The sequence below is a fragment of the Acanthopagrus latus genome, chromosome 2, assembly GCF_904848185.1.
Source record: "Acanthopagrus latus isolate v.2019 chromosome 2, fAcaLat1.1, whole genome shotgun sequence".
In the NCBI taxonomy this organism is placed as follows: domain Eukaryota; kingdom Metazoa; phylum Chordata; class Actinopteri; order Spariformes; family Sparidae; genus Acanthopagrus; species Acanthopagrus latus.
Genome location: NC_051040.1, coordinates 6456194 through 6469424, shown reverse-complemented (window position 1 = coordinate 6469424; position 13231 = coordinate 6456194). Strand labels below are relative to the sequence as shown.

The 13231-nt window shown below is 41.3% G+C and overlaps 1 protein-coding gene across 7 annotated transcripts in view; it reads left to right on the top strand.

Moving 5' to 3' along the window:
* The window catches only part of LOC119033217 (T-lymphoma invasion and metastasis-inducing protein 1-like), a 45328-nt gene that overhangs the window by 27429 nt on the left and 4668 nt on the right, over positions 1–13231 (top strand). For 3 of the 7 annotated variants that reach the window (XM_037123036.1, XM_037123054.1, XM_037123044.1), the window contains exons 7-19: positions 48–233; positions 1938–2084; positions 2193–2267; positions 2656–2826; positions 3157–3261; positions 3723–3804; positions 4077–4163; positions 4950–5162; positions 5992–6092; positions 10839–11024; positions 12257–12325; positions 12683–12808; positions 12919–13027. In XM_037123036.1, the coding sequence (XP_036978931.1) occupies positions 48–233; positions 1938–2084; positions 2193–2267; positions 2656–2826; positions 3157–3261; positions 3723–3804; positions 4077–4163; positions 4950–5162; positions 5992–6092; positions 10839–11024; positions 12257–12325; positions 12683–12808; positions 12919–13027 (1657 nt within the window). Of the gene's footprint in view, positions 1–47; positions 234–1937; positions 2085–2192; positions 2268–2655; positions 2827–3156; positions 3262–3722; positions 3805–4076; positions 4164–4949; positions 5163–5991; positions 6093–8105; positions 8636–10438; positions 10548–10653; positions 10728–10838; positions 11025–12256; positions 12326–12682; positions 12809–12918; positions 13028–13231 lie in introns of those variants that run through there. The other 4 variants (XM_037123090.1, XM_037123070.1, XM_037123062.1 and 1 more) reach the window with 4 other exon arrangements.

Below are 13231 nucleotides of genomic sequence, written 5' to 3'. Positions count from 1 at the left end.
GACGAACAAGTAACTGGATGTGTTGTTGTGTCCTTCTCTCTCTGCAGATCTTCCTGTGGGAGCAGAACCTGGAGCAGTTTCACATGGATCTATTCCGGTTCAGGTGCTACCTGGCCAGTCTGCAGGGAGGAGAGCTGCCCAACCCCAAACGCCTCCTGGCCTTCGCTTCTCGCCCCACCAAGCTCGCAATGGGCCGACTGGGTATATTCTCAGTCTCTTCCTTCCATGCACTGGTAAATATTATGTCTTTGTTTCATGTTTTACTAAATGCTTTTACTTTATCTGGATTCATGAAGAATTGTCATGACATTGTTTTATGTAATGTTGGTTTTACACATGTTCTTTTAGCTGCCTCCTCCTGAAAATGTGACTTTGACACTGTGTCTAACATTCCAGTGACTTTTAAGGAATGAAAAAAAAAAAAAAATTGTTTAAATTCTCAAAAAATATGCAGATTAATTCTCCCTTCTGGCATGAACTTCTGTGAACCATCTCAATGGTGGTTGACGTTGATGTGAAACCATAGATGGACAGAAAAAACAACGCACCAGATTTTACAAAATGCATACACCGCTCCTTTTTAAACTGTCTGTAAGAAATGCTACTTCTTACTTCCAGATTTGTCTGATATTTGCTTGGTTATTACTTTCTCTTCTCCATTTCTGTGTTCTCAAGTACACTTCAGCAACTCAGTTATTACAGCTAACCTTCAACTATGGGATGATGTCTCTAAAAACAATTCTCTCCATATATATAGATGTTCCTTGGATTGTAAGCACAATACAATATTGTACCTTCCTCAAAATACACATTGTCATCACTGAATACACCTGGTGACTCTTCTGGCAGGGCGATTGATTCAGAAACTAAAATGAGTAGTGTCAAACCATGTTCTTCCACAATGACTGCTATTTTGGAGCCTGGGTCTTATGCAGGGCATCTGTTGGGGCGGTTTGGTTCAGTTTTGACCTCCCACTGCTGTACTACTCCACTGCTAAAAGCACTGCTAGTACAGGAAAACATCTATTTGATTTTTAGAGACAGATAAGTGTGAAATCTTTTTTTTTTTCCCGCCCCTCACCACCAACGCAGTGCCACGGAGCAGGTGGGTGTTTGAGCTGAGAGATAGCAGGTTTGGACGCGTAACAAAAGAGACTATCTAACAACTCTCTGCTCTTTTTTTTTTTTTTTTATCTTTTCCTACTGCTTCACTCCACTCCACTTTGCTCATCTCTACTTCCATGAATACTTGTATCAGCAATATGTCCAAAAAGGACTGAGGAAAGTTGACAGAACAAAAAATGACAGAATGAGTGTCTATGTTAAGTTGAGAGCATGCCTGCTCCCACATGCAGTGCTTTTTAATGCCTCATTCAGCATATTTTGTAAGTTCAGGGCTAGAAGAGTAGCCTAGAAATGCCAGTTTGTGTAAAAATCTACATGTGCCTGGCACTCATGTGGGCTTATATCTACAAATAAATAATTAAAAACTATATAAAATAAAAATAACAAAGAATAAGATGTGCTTTTTTCAGTCCATCCCCCTTTAGCAGATTAATAAAGGATAAACATATTAACAATTCAGCATAGAGAGGCCAAGAACATAATGCTTCTTGATCAACATGTTTTCATCAAACTGCTGTTTTATGCCAATTTCTGTCTCATGTGCTAATGTTTCATACATTTTTAAAGATCACCGTCTTGTTCTCGTCTCTCTCAAGATGTTTCTTTTTTTTTTTTTGCACTTCTGATTTTTTAAGCATCCCATTACTTTGTTTTTATGTTGTGTGTGTTGTATGTATATCATTTATATGCTACACATTGGAATATGCGCCACACACTTTTGCAAATTGTGATGTTACGTGAGGTCAAAAAGATTGTTGTCTCTGGCTCATTTGGCATGTTTGAGGCCTGACTGAGTCCTTGTGTTTTTACAGGTGGCCGCTCGCACAGAGACTGGAGTGAGACGGCGAACACAGGCCATGTCTCGTTCCTGCAGCAAGCGCAAGAGCAGGTTCTCCTCTCTCTGGGGTCTCGACACTACCTCAAAGAAAAAAACGAAAGCCCATCCCAGCATCAACCAGGTCCCTGGGGTTTTACAGTTATTTTCAAGTTTCACGATGATCAATACAGCTGCCTTAGCTACACAAAGATCTATCTTCTTTTCCCTTAACACCTTTTTGTCCCAACAGGTCTTTGCTGATGGTGAAGAGCCAGTGAAAAAGCCTGCAGATGGCATATATGTCGATCCTGCCAAGGAACACACAGTAAGGAGGAATCATTCAGTTTGTGTTGATTTGACATTGAGGTATAGGTCAAACATGAGTTGGAACATTCATCTAAATCTTACGCCAGCACTGACATCAATTTTTAGCCATCTATATATCCTGAGTAAGCAGCAGGGCAGAGGCCCAGAGGTGACAACTGTCACATCTACTCAACCATGCTGGAGATTGTCACTTTCCTTTCATTCCTTTTAAGCAAATGTACAGTAATGTACTACAGTCTTCAATAGAAAAATATATTGCAACCACTCTGTGGGCGTAATGGCAGAAGCTATTTAGATATGAAACAGAGGTGAGAGAGGCTGACAAAGTAAAATTAGATTTGTACCAACGTAACAGACGGTGAATCTTTTAATGTCTCTGTTTAAAGAAAAGTGAGGATGGAACTGTGAAAAGCCTTCCACGGCCCAGCACAGAAAGTGACATCTGGGTTCCCGACCACCTCACCCCCTCGTGGGTGTGTCTACCAAATGACCAGCCAGTGCTAACCATCATCCAGCCAGGGGAGTCGGCGCTGTGCGTCCTGGAAACCATCTGCAAGGTACCAGCTCTCAACCCACTACTCAGATGTCACTCCACTGATGTCTACATGACAACGTCTCTTGCAAAGACGAGCACTTCTAAAAAGAAAGCAACTGTCAGCTTCTTAAATCATCATTTAACCAGACAAATAAAATCTGACATCCAGCATCAGAAAGAGAGGAAAACTAATGTCACATCTCATTGTAAGAGGACTGTTGCTGAGTTAAAATACTGAATGGCTTTATGAATATGTATTTCTATCAACCAAAAACTGAGTCACTGATAAGCTGCTGTCATTTTAATGGTTTCAAACAACCGATCCTCTTTCGGTATTCTCCTCCCGCTACAGGCTCACCAGCTTGATCCCACTAAGCACTACCTGCGTCTCAAATTCCTTATCGAAAACCAAGTGCAGTTCTACATTCCCAAACCAGAAGAGGATGTGTGCGACTTGGTATGTAACCATCTGCTCCTTCTCCGCCAGACTTTTCAAGTTTTATAAAGGTCAAAAACATGATTTAAAAAAAAAAGGGGTGTTTGCATCAGAACGTGTGTGGAATCACAATATGGAGGAAATCAGACCATAGGAGCATTCCTTTGTTGTGAATTATTAATAGGTTTTTTACTTTTATCCTTTCGATTTCATGTGTTTTTCTCTGGAGACATTCTTCCCTTGCAACAAAACGTGAATCCATTCATGGGAGCCTTGATAAATATATCTGTAGTGCAATTGTATTTACATGTAATCATGACATGTCATCGACCATCTTTCATGAAGACACTGTTAGTCTTTGTCTAAGTATAGAGAAAATTAGCAGTGTCTCTTCACACCGTCAGTTACCCACCCACCAGAATATGAATAAAGTAGGCCGTTGTCTCATCATTTATATAATGACTTCTTTTTGTTCTTCGCAGCTTTACAAAGAAATTGAGCTCTGCTCCAAAATAACAAAAGTAATCCAGTTTGACAGAGATGAGTCCTGCATGATCGGCTACGGTAACAATCATTTAAATAATCCTGTGTTGTTTCTTTTAAATTGACGATTGTAATATGACTTTGTTTTGTCAGTAAAGATGGTATAATGAAGCCAAAGATTTTATATGCAGTGCTATTGTTTTGAGCATAATTGCTTTTCTTTGACCTGTACACAACCTGTTTTTTTCAGACTATTCCCATTTGTACTGCACAAGCCCTCTGATGTGTTTTATGTAAGAGTCCCTTTTTTCTCTCCTCTTCTCGCCTCTCTGCCTCTCCTTTTCCTCCTCCAGGTTTCTCCATTTCTGTAGTGGAGGAGGACGGAGAACAGCAGCTCTACATCACTGATGTGAAAGCCGGCGGATTAGCCTTTGCCAAAGGTTCATTACCCTTCATTTTCAACAAATAAACTCCCTTCAAAGACAGTCAATCTGTGACTGTGACCTGATGAGTTACAGCGAAACAAAAGAGAGTCTGGGGAGCATTAGCAGTTTTTACATTCTTTTACATGTTTTGAAAACAGCATTTCTCTCACATTGAGGTCAATAGACATCTATTCTCTCTCTTTAGAAATGCATTAGCACATGTTTTTCAATAGGCAGGGAAGGTTTCAGAGATCACAGCAGTTCTCAAGGGCGTTGATTACTATAATCATAACCACGCTGCCTCTCACTGGCCTTCGTAGCAGGGCTTACAATGTGAAGCAGCTGTAGTGAGGTGTCGTTTCAGCATCGTCCTTCACACAAAGTTAGATTGCAGGGTTGAGTGATGTCAAAACATCATGCTGGAGTCGGTCCTAGTGCAGGCAGAGTGCATGCAGTGATGCAGTGCTGCAAAGAAATCAGAGACCTGCACTGTCTCTGCAGCTGACACTTCACAGGGCATAGAGAAGTAGGTCATGGTTATTGGTCTGAAAGGCAAAGAAAAGCTAACAGTTCTGCAACTAATGATCTCTAACATGGTATTTTTTACTTTGTTTTGGTTTTTCCTGCAATAATGTCATCTCATCTTAATTGGGAGTTTAATGGTCAGTTAATCAATGGTGGCAGGCAGATAGATTGTTGTTGTTAGAGTCTCTTAGTTTGGGATGTTTACCGTTTACTTCGTGCACAGATGCGTGACAGGAAGTAAATTGAATCAAAGCTGATGTTGTTCCCACTTTGCAGGTCTAAATGCAGGGGATGAAATTCTTCAGCTGAATGGAAAAGACTCCCACAGTCTGAACTTCTCAGACATGAAGGCGGCATTTTCTCAAGCCTCGCTGGCTCTAACAGTCAACACGCTGCCTTCTGTGGAGCGCCGTCAGCTCTGCTACCTGCCGCCACGCCGCTCAGATGCAGAGGAAGATCTCTACACCGACATCTTCTCCCAGAGTCAAGGTGAGTTTCTCATTTATAGCTGCATCAGGCAGAACATTCACAGTTCCAGTTGGCAAACTGAAAAGTTTAACTTGAAAGATCCAATTTCCATAAATCATGCACTGTGTGGTAAAAGACACACAAGGGTTCTCAGTGTGGTCGTGTTTACCAACACAGCTGGCACTTTATACCAAAGAATACCTCATGGATCAGAAAGGCTTTGTGAGGAAAAAAAAGTTTCTTGCCAGTGTCCTTTTTTAATGACACCGGTTCATTTATGCAAACATGGTAAATCCACGGGGTCTCAATTAGGAGGATAGGAGGCACTCAGCAGTGTGCTGCAGCCCCACGTTGTGAATTAGTTTGACAAGGTCAGAGTGTTTTGCATAAAGTTTTTAAATCTTAATAAGGAAAGACAAGCCAAGGACAATAATACTCGTGTCATTTACTGTACTTGTGAAATCGCCTTAATCTCATTTGAAAAGGTCCAATGGGTAGGATGTAGGTGAAGAACTGGAATATAACATTCATAGTTATGTTTTCATTAATGTCAGATCACTTTAAACTCAGAATTACCTTAGAAGGAGCCGCTCATAACTACAGAGGAAGCAGGTCCTCTTCCACAGAGTCTGGTTTGTATGTTCAGGCTTCCTGTGGTGCAACAGGACAAACGCTGGTACGAGAGAGGGCCTTTTGCGTTTTTAGTGGTGATCGTCAGGCAGGGTGAGGTGAGGGGTGTTCAGTTGGCTGCAATCTGCAACCGCACCCCTAGATGCCACTGAATCCGACATACTGGAAGATGCATATATACAGCGTTAATGAAGCTCATACGTGAGTGTTTTGCTTGCAGAGGAGATCCTGGACGATGGGGTGGGACTGTTGCTCGAGAGCTCAGGAGACAGTCTGGATGACGACTCCGAGATCTTCAGTGAGTTCGATGAGTGCAGAAAGGTAAGAGCCCCAGATCATTATTTGTTTGTGTAATGTGATTGAGTACAACATGCTCTTTATGTGATGTGCTGGCTCCTGCGTTTCATTCCTGTCCTTGTCCTTCCAGCATCCCCCTCAGCTCTGTGTTATTATGAAAAAAAAAAAAAAAAAAAAAGCTCTTAAGAGCCGCTTCAACACAGTGATGTACCATCTGTTACTGGCTCATTTTATGTTGTTTAGGAAAGCAGAGTAGCGTCCATATTTATATAACACCATGCTTCTCGATACAAATCTGCAGCAGGTTCTCTGACACACAGCTGTTTTTAACTGTATTTATTGACTTCTGATGAAATAAAGATCAGCAGGATTTAAATATTAATGCACGCCTACATGAACCTGAATTAAATGTTTCATGTGCATTTGAGATGTGAAACAGGTGAAGTGAAGTTTTCACTTTTAATGATTATGGCCAAGTTATGGATGAGACTTTGATTAAGCTTGCCCTGTAATTGCTTAATTATGTGCAGTGATTTGTATCAGGTAATGGATGGAGGCGTATTCATGGTAACTCTAAATAAACATTCAGGTACAAATTACAGAAGAAATCTCCGAGCGCGGTTGGCAAAACAAGCAAAAGGACAAAAAATCTCAGACTCTAAACTATTGAAGTGCTTTGGCTTACAAGATGAGTCATTGTTCTTGTGCTGAGTAAAAAGTAAGCCTCAGGGTGGAAAAACTAAAAAAAAAAAAAAAAATTAGATTAAAGCAGTGGTATCTTCTCTCTGCAGCTGACTTCAAAGGACAACTGGGTTTCTGCTTATGAAATGATGAATGAAAATATTTCTTCTTGCAGATTAGTTTATCTCTTATCATAACACTGGATTACGACACCAGTCCTCATTGCAACTCCAAGGATCACTGTGAGATCCTCAGTCACCTACTTGCCCTTCAAATTGTGGAGCTGCTCATTACTTCTCATTTATCTGTTCTGTCTTTAATGAAATGAGCAGCAATTAATCATATATTGTACATATTCTAGTTAATTTACTGTGTGATAATTAATTAGAATGCTATGGAAGTGAGCAAAATAAAGGCAAAAAATATTAGTGATTCATACGATCAGTGGTGGTGTAGGTGTTGTTTTGTCCTGTTAAATTGTACCTCTTTGAAGCTGGATGTGTCAGGTTTCAAAGATAAAGGAAGCGTGTAACTTCCTGATTTATCTCCCAAAAGTTTCAGTACTACACAGAGTGCAGCCCACACGGATGCATCAAGGTGCAGAGATGACTAAAGGATAAACTCTTTGTTCCTGAAATGTGTTAATGATGGCTGGAAATGCACCACAAGCTAATAACGGAACAAAATCATACAAGTGTTTGTGCTTTTCGCCTGTGCTAGACAAGAAATAAACAGTCACGGTGTGTAGAAACACAGGGCTCTTGTATACACAGTTTATTTATTTCATTTTTTTCATCTGACAACAACTGTTCATACAATCAGTGAAAACCTGCCGCAGTAATCTAGGAGTTGTGCTTCCAAAAATGATGACGTAGCTGTGAAGTCATTTCTGAGTTTTACTTCAACAGCACTTAAATCTGGTTCCCTTTTTACTTGTTCTGGGGTGTATGTAGAGGGTCACATTGGTTGCTTGTCAGGCTTTCTTGGAAGATACTCAGACAAAGGACTTATTCTTCCAAGACTCACCATTTGCGACTGATTTCCTCAGTTGTCTCCAAATCTACTCATGAGATATTATCTGCAGGTGTATTTTCCTCAGTTTCTACAGTTGCTGATCTAAACAAGTGCATTTTCATGGTGCCTCACATGATTCTTCACTTTTCATTTAATGCATTTTGGCATGCCTGAACCTTTCCCACTCTTCATAGTCTTACTGCAAACCCTCCCATGCCTCCTGTATTCACCTTCCTCTGCAGCTTGCTCCTTTGCAGCTCCCCTCTCCCCATCACTCTCTCCCCTATTCCTGAAATACTGCATTTATATTCTACTGCGGTGTGGCTCACCCAGCCAATCCTGCTCCACCGCAACCTTGAGGAGGAGACTCCTTCCTTCCCTCCTGCTCCTTTTCATCTCTCCCCAGTCTGGAGGATTATCAAGATTCATTTACAATGCTGCTAGAGTTGGACAGATCTTCACACTCACACTGTGTGCCTGAGTTCACCCAGCCTGTAGAGAAGCAGGGAAGGGAGGGAGAGAGAGAAAACGGCAGAATATCAGTGACAGAACTACAGCAGACTCTGAAGGCGAAAAGAAGGGGAGTTGGAAGACAGTAAGCACTGGTGGGCGGAGAGGAGGAGGCTGAGCAGCTTCACTCATCCGTCATCACAAGCACCACAGCACCTTCTCCTTTTTTTAAAAACGGAGGGAAGACAAAAGGGCTGAGAAATGTGTTGGAGAGGCACAGTGTAGACTTGACTCTTTCTAAAGCCTGGAGACTGTTTCACTCTGGCACTTGAACCGTCCACCTGCACCTGGCTATGTCCGTCCTGAAGTGGACCAAGCACCGCAAGCGCTCTTCAGACTCCATTTATGACATGCTTCATCTGGTGAGATTCCTTCCTTGTACTCGCTTTCTTTATCTAGCTCTCGTTGCTGCAGTGATAACATTGCGAGCTGTTGTGATCTTATTCCAGTGAGAATAAAACACCTTTCTTTTGCATTTGTGTCACACCTCCTCTCGGCTGCTACAGACTGGCAACAGGAGGCTGTGAGTCACCGTTGTGTCGCAGAGTTACTCCATAATCACCGGAGGGCTCCACAGCATGAAAAATAAAAGCACTGCATGTAGGAGCTGAGTTTCTACAGATCTGAGTCCAGATGACTTGGACTTAACATGACTTTGACAAACTACTGTGAGCGTTGTTGCAGTGACTCTGTGACTGTTTTCTCTCTTGGCATGTGTAACTGTGATCTCAGGCTCATCTCAGTTTCAGAGGGCAGGCGTGCAATCTTCTCCCCACTCTATCATCAGTGTTTTCATGCTTTGGAACTGTTTTTAATCTATATTTCATTTGCTGGGGGAAATACTCATCTCCTGCCTCTTACAGTCTTACCCATCACACATCACCTCTTATCTGCATATTGTTCCTTTTCATGTGATATTGAAGGCTTTGCCCCCCCGCCCCCCCCGTTCCTTCTCTTCTCTCTGCCATGTCATGACTTTCCATGCATCCAAAGCTGCCATGGTGTTAATTAGCCGAGATTGTGATTGTGAAGGCGATGACTGGGCTGTCTTGTTAGGCTCAGGAAAATCTCTTGTGCTCAGTTGACAAATTAGACAAATTCCCTTCTTTACTTTGACATACAATCTCTTCATTTGGATTTGAAATTTGAATGTGTGCTGCTGTTGAGTGTTTTTTCTGTGATAGTTGTTTAAGTGATATAGATTACATACAGACACAAGCTGTGTTTACTCATCAGCAAAAATATAAAAAAGTTCACAAAATGCCTATTTAACTACAGATTAAGCTGAAACGGCACCAGTGTAATTGGTGTAAATTGGATTTGCAACATTACATTTTCAGACATTATAGCACTACCCAATTCATCTCTTGATCTGGGAGCTGCCTGATTATTTTTGGAAATTGTCAAGAGGGCCGTCGTGCCTCACATATAGTTGTGTCTGATTAGATAACAATGCTGACAACCGTAATCATGTGCAAAGCTCCACGAGAAGCTGCCTGACTGTCACTGCAAAAGTGCTCTTCCCTAATAAATGCTTTTGTATTTCTTATTATAATTTTGAGTGATCCATCCATCATTTAACCTTTGCACGTATCATCTGTTCATAGTTGTAAATCATGAAAAAAAAATACACAAAATGATATCTAATTTGCAGCACAAAGTTGTTTAAATACGATGATAAACTAGTAGCTCAAATCTTCAGAGGCTGTGTTATCATTATTTCCCAGGGGAGCTTATAGGTGTGACAGGATAAATTGCTTCTGTCTGGCCTGTAAAAATCCTTATTACCAACTCGAGACTTCTTGGCTCTCTGTTATAGACTCAGTGTCATCAATGCCTGCTGTGGTTCCTGTTAAGTGGCCATAACTGTTTGCTCTCTGCAACTTTCATCATGTGGTCTTTTTCTAAGTGAGTCTCGTAGAGTGTTCCATTCTTCCCTCCTAAAATGAAATTCAGTTGGTATGAATAGAGTTCTCTTTGTGCCTTTGTGTTTATATTGATGTCAAAATGACATTTGGAAGTTGCTGCTTGTTGAGGCTGCAGCCTGTTGCGAACAAAGTAACTGTATTATTTCAGCTATGTAGCCTATCGTCGAGTGGGGTTTATTTTTGTCCAAAATGATAGTCTAATGCACACCAAGGCTGGTCTCCACGGCAACCCCTACTGTATCTGGACAGACACCGTTGTGTGTATATTTTGATTTCTTGAAAAGGGATGAATCATCATACACCACCGATCCATCAGTAGGAGGAAAACACCAGGGAAAAGAGCGATGTGAGTGAAAGAGAGAGAGGCGGAGAGTCATTGTTATGACAGACTGAAAATAGACCAAATTAGTGCAAATGATTTTTTTTAGAGCTGCCTCTCTGCCTCTTTCCAGGCTCACTCTCTGCACAGTCATGAATCCATGCACATCAGTAGGTGGGAAGTAACACCTGCGTGTTCATATTTGAGGTGCTGCTCCTGTGCTGGTTGATCGATATTGTGGATTTGACTTCCTTTGCCTTCAAGTTGGAATTGCATAATTTATCATACCATACTGTTCTGTCCCTCTTGGATTTACAGAGTACAGAGCAAGTCGCTGCTTTCTGCCGCAGTCTCCATGACATGAATCCCTCGGAGTGTGTGTCCTCTTCGCCCAGCCCGGACTCGCCCTTCCCGCCTCCTGCAACTCCTCGACAGCTCTCCGATGCCGACAAGCTCCGCAAAGTCATTTGTGAACTCGTGGAGACCGAACGCACCTATGTCAAAGTCAGTATCACTCATCCTATTTGTAAGGTCCAGATGGTGTGTGTGTGTGTGTGTGTGTGTGTGTGTGTGTCCCTCCTGTCGATCGATCTGTGTTTCCGTGTGCCTCGGATTGTGTTAGTCTTACACATTACCTATTCCACATGACCAATCCATATTTATCTCTGTGTCCCAGGAGATACGAGGGGGACACAGCTGTGCCCTTGCCTGGATATTGCCTAATCTTTTTCTGCCCAGTATAGATGTGGCTCAGTGGAATAACTGGGTTAGCGAGAGCATATAATGGGATAATGTCATGGCTATCTAAAATGTTATGCCTCATTACAGGTGGCACCTGTATAAGGAGAGATACTTATTATAGAAATCACATTACGCATGATAGATGGTGTACTTCGGAACTATCAGAGGAGATTGTTTTTGATTTAGGAGAGCTTGGGCTGTGATTCCACAGTTAGCAGTTTGGCACTAGGCAAATTTATGTAAACAATAAATGAAGAAGGACTTGGTTTGGCATATTAAGTTAGCTAGTTAGCCGTATTTGCCAAATACTATCGGCTACATCATATTCTAGTTTCAGTTTGTGACTGATGTTGATGATGTGGTTTGTGTTTGCAACATCTTGTCATGATTTTCAAGACGAATACTTGAGACATCCTGAATGTTTTTCCCATTTAGACAGATTCAGGCACCTGACATTTCTTTGACAATGGTTAAGATTTTCAGAAGTAAACATTAACTTGTCTTTTCCGTGGAGACATCTTCTCACAAAAATTTAACGTATTCTTAATAAAATGAACATATTTTAAGCTCCTCTTGTTTAAGGCCAATGATTAGAAAGTAAATAGGAGGTTGATTGAGCTGGATATTTAATAATATGACTGATGAGAAATATGTAAATTACAGTGTAGTGTTTTGTTTGGCCAGCCATCTTTCTTTGGAGAATTTAGATTAGCAGAGCTACTAATTAATCTCTCGGGCTTTGACAGTTCATTCTAGGTAACCATTATTTATCGTTATTTATTTAATTTCATTTCCATATGGCTTCCTTCCCTTAAAAGAAAGGCACCCAACAGCACCTCTCTCTTTGATCTTGGAGGGGCTCTCTTGCACCTTAATCACTGTTTTGTTGTGAAGAATATTTAAGCTTTATGTAACGCTACATATGTGTCATGTCTGTATTGTATGTAATGAATTAGACAACACTGACACAAACATAATTCACTCTCGTCTTCCAGGATCTCAACTGCCTCATCGGGAGATATTTAACCCCACTGCAGAAAGAGACCTTCCTCACGCAGGATGAGGTATGTCAAATGTTCCCTGTGAGCCTTTGAGGAGTAGTTGGCTTTTAAATGCCAACAGTGTTGAAATGTTTCGAAGAAAAGTGGGTTACATAATCATGAGAAGAGTAGCTGTTTACGAGGATAAGAGGAATTGATGATGCGAGAAAGAGGGGGAGGTTTGCAAAATTAAGAGATGTTTTTCATGCATTTGGAATAATCACATTGATTTGGTTGTATTACATTGTGAGCATTTCAATGCTTTAACAATAGCAATGGACAAGTATTTGATGAACCACAAAAAAGAGAAATATTACAGAATTCTGTAAAAATCCAGAGAAGCCGTGTGTATCTCATTTATCGATTTTTTTTTTCCTTCAGCTGGATGTACTGTTTGGGAACTTGCCAGAAATGGTGGAGTTTCAAGTGGAATTTCTCAAGACCCTGGAAGATGGGACCAGACTGGTTCCAGATCTAGAGAAGCTAGAGCGAGTTGATCAGTTTAAGGTATAGCTCTGTCTTTGTGAAACATGCACCAAAATATATGACCAGAAACAAGCATTTAAAACACCCATAAACTGTTGCATAACCACTGGTTGGTTTTTCCTTCTTCACAGAAAATCCTCTTCTCTCTGGGAGGCTCTTTCCTGTACTATGCCGACCGTTTCAAAATCTACAGTGCTTTCTGCGCCAGCCACACCAAAGTCCCTAAGGTCCTCGTAAAGGGTGAGTAAATGTGCTCCTCAGTTCACATTCCTCCTTGGCTCAAAAGGAGAAGGATGTATTTATCCATCAACCATCTGCCATATCCTGCAAGGCTCCATAAATCTGGTCTGCAGATCTGTCAGCCAGACGGTTGTCCGTTTGACCTCTACATACTTTCAAGCTGGTGGCTCCCAGGGCTAAAAAGCCCTGCAACATTATGTGCTA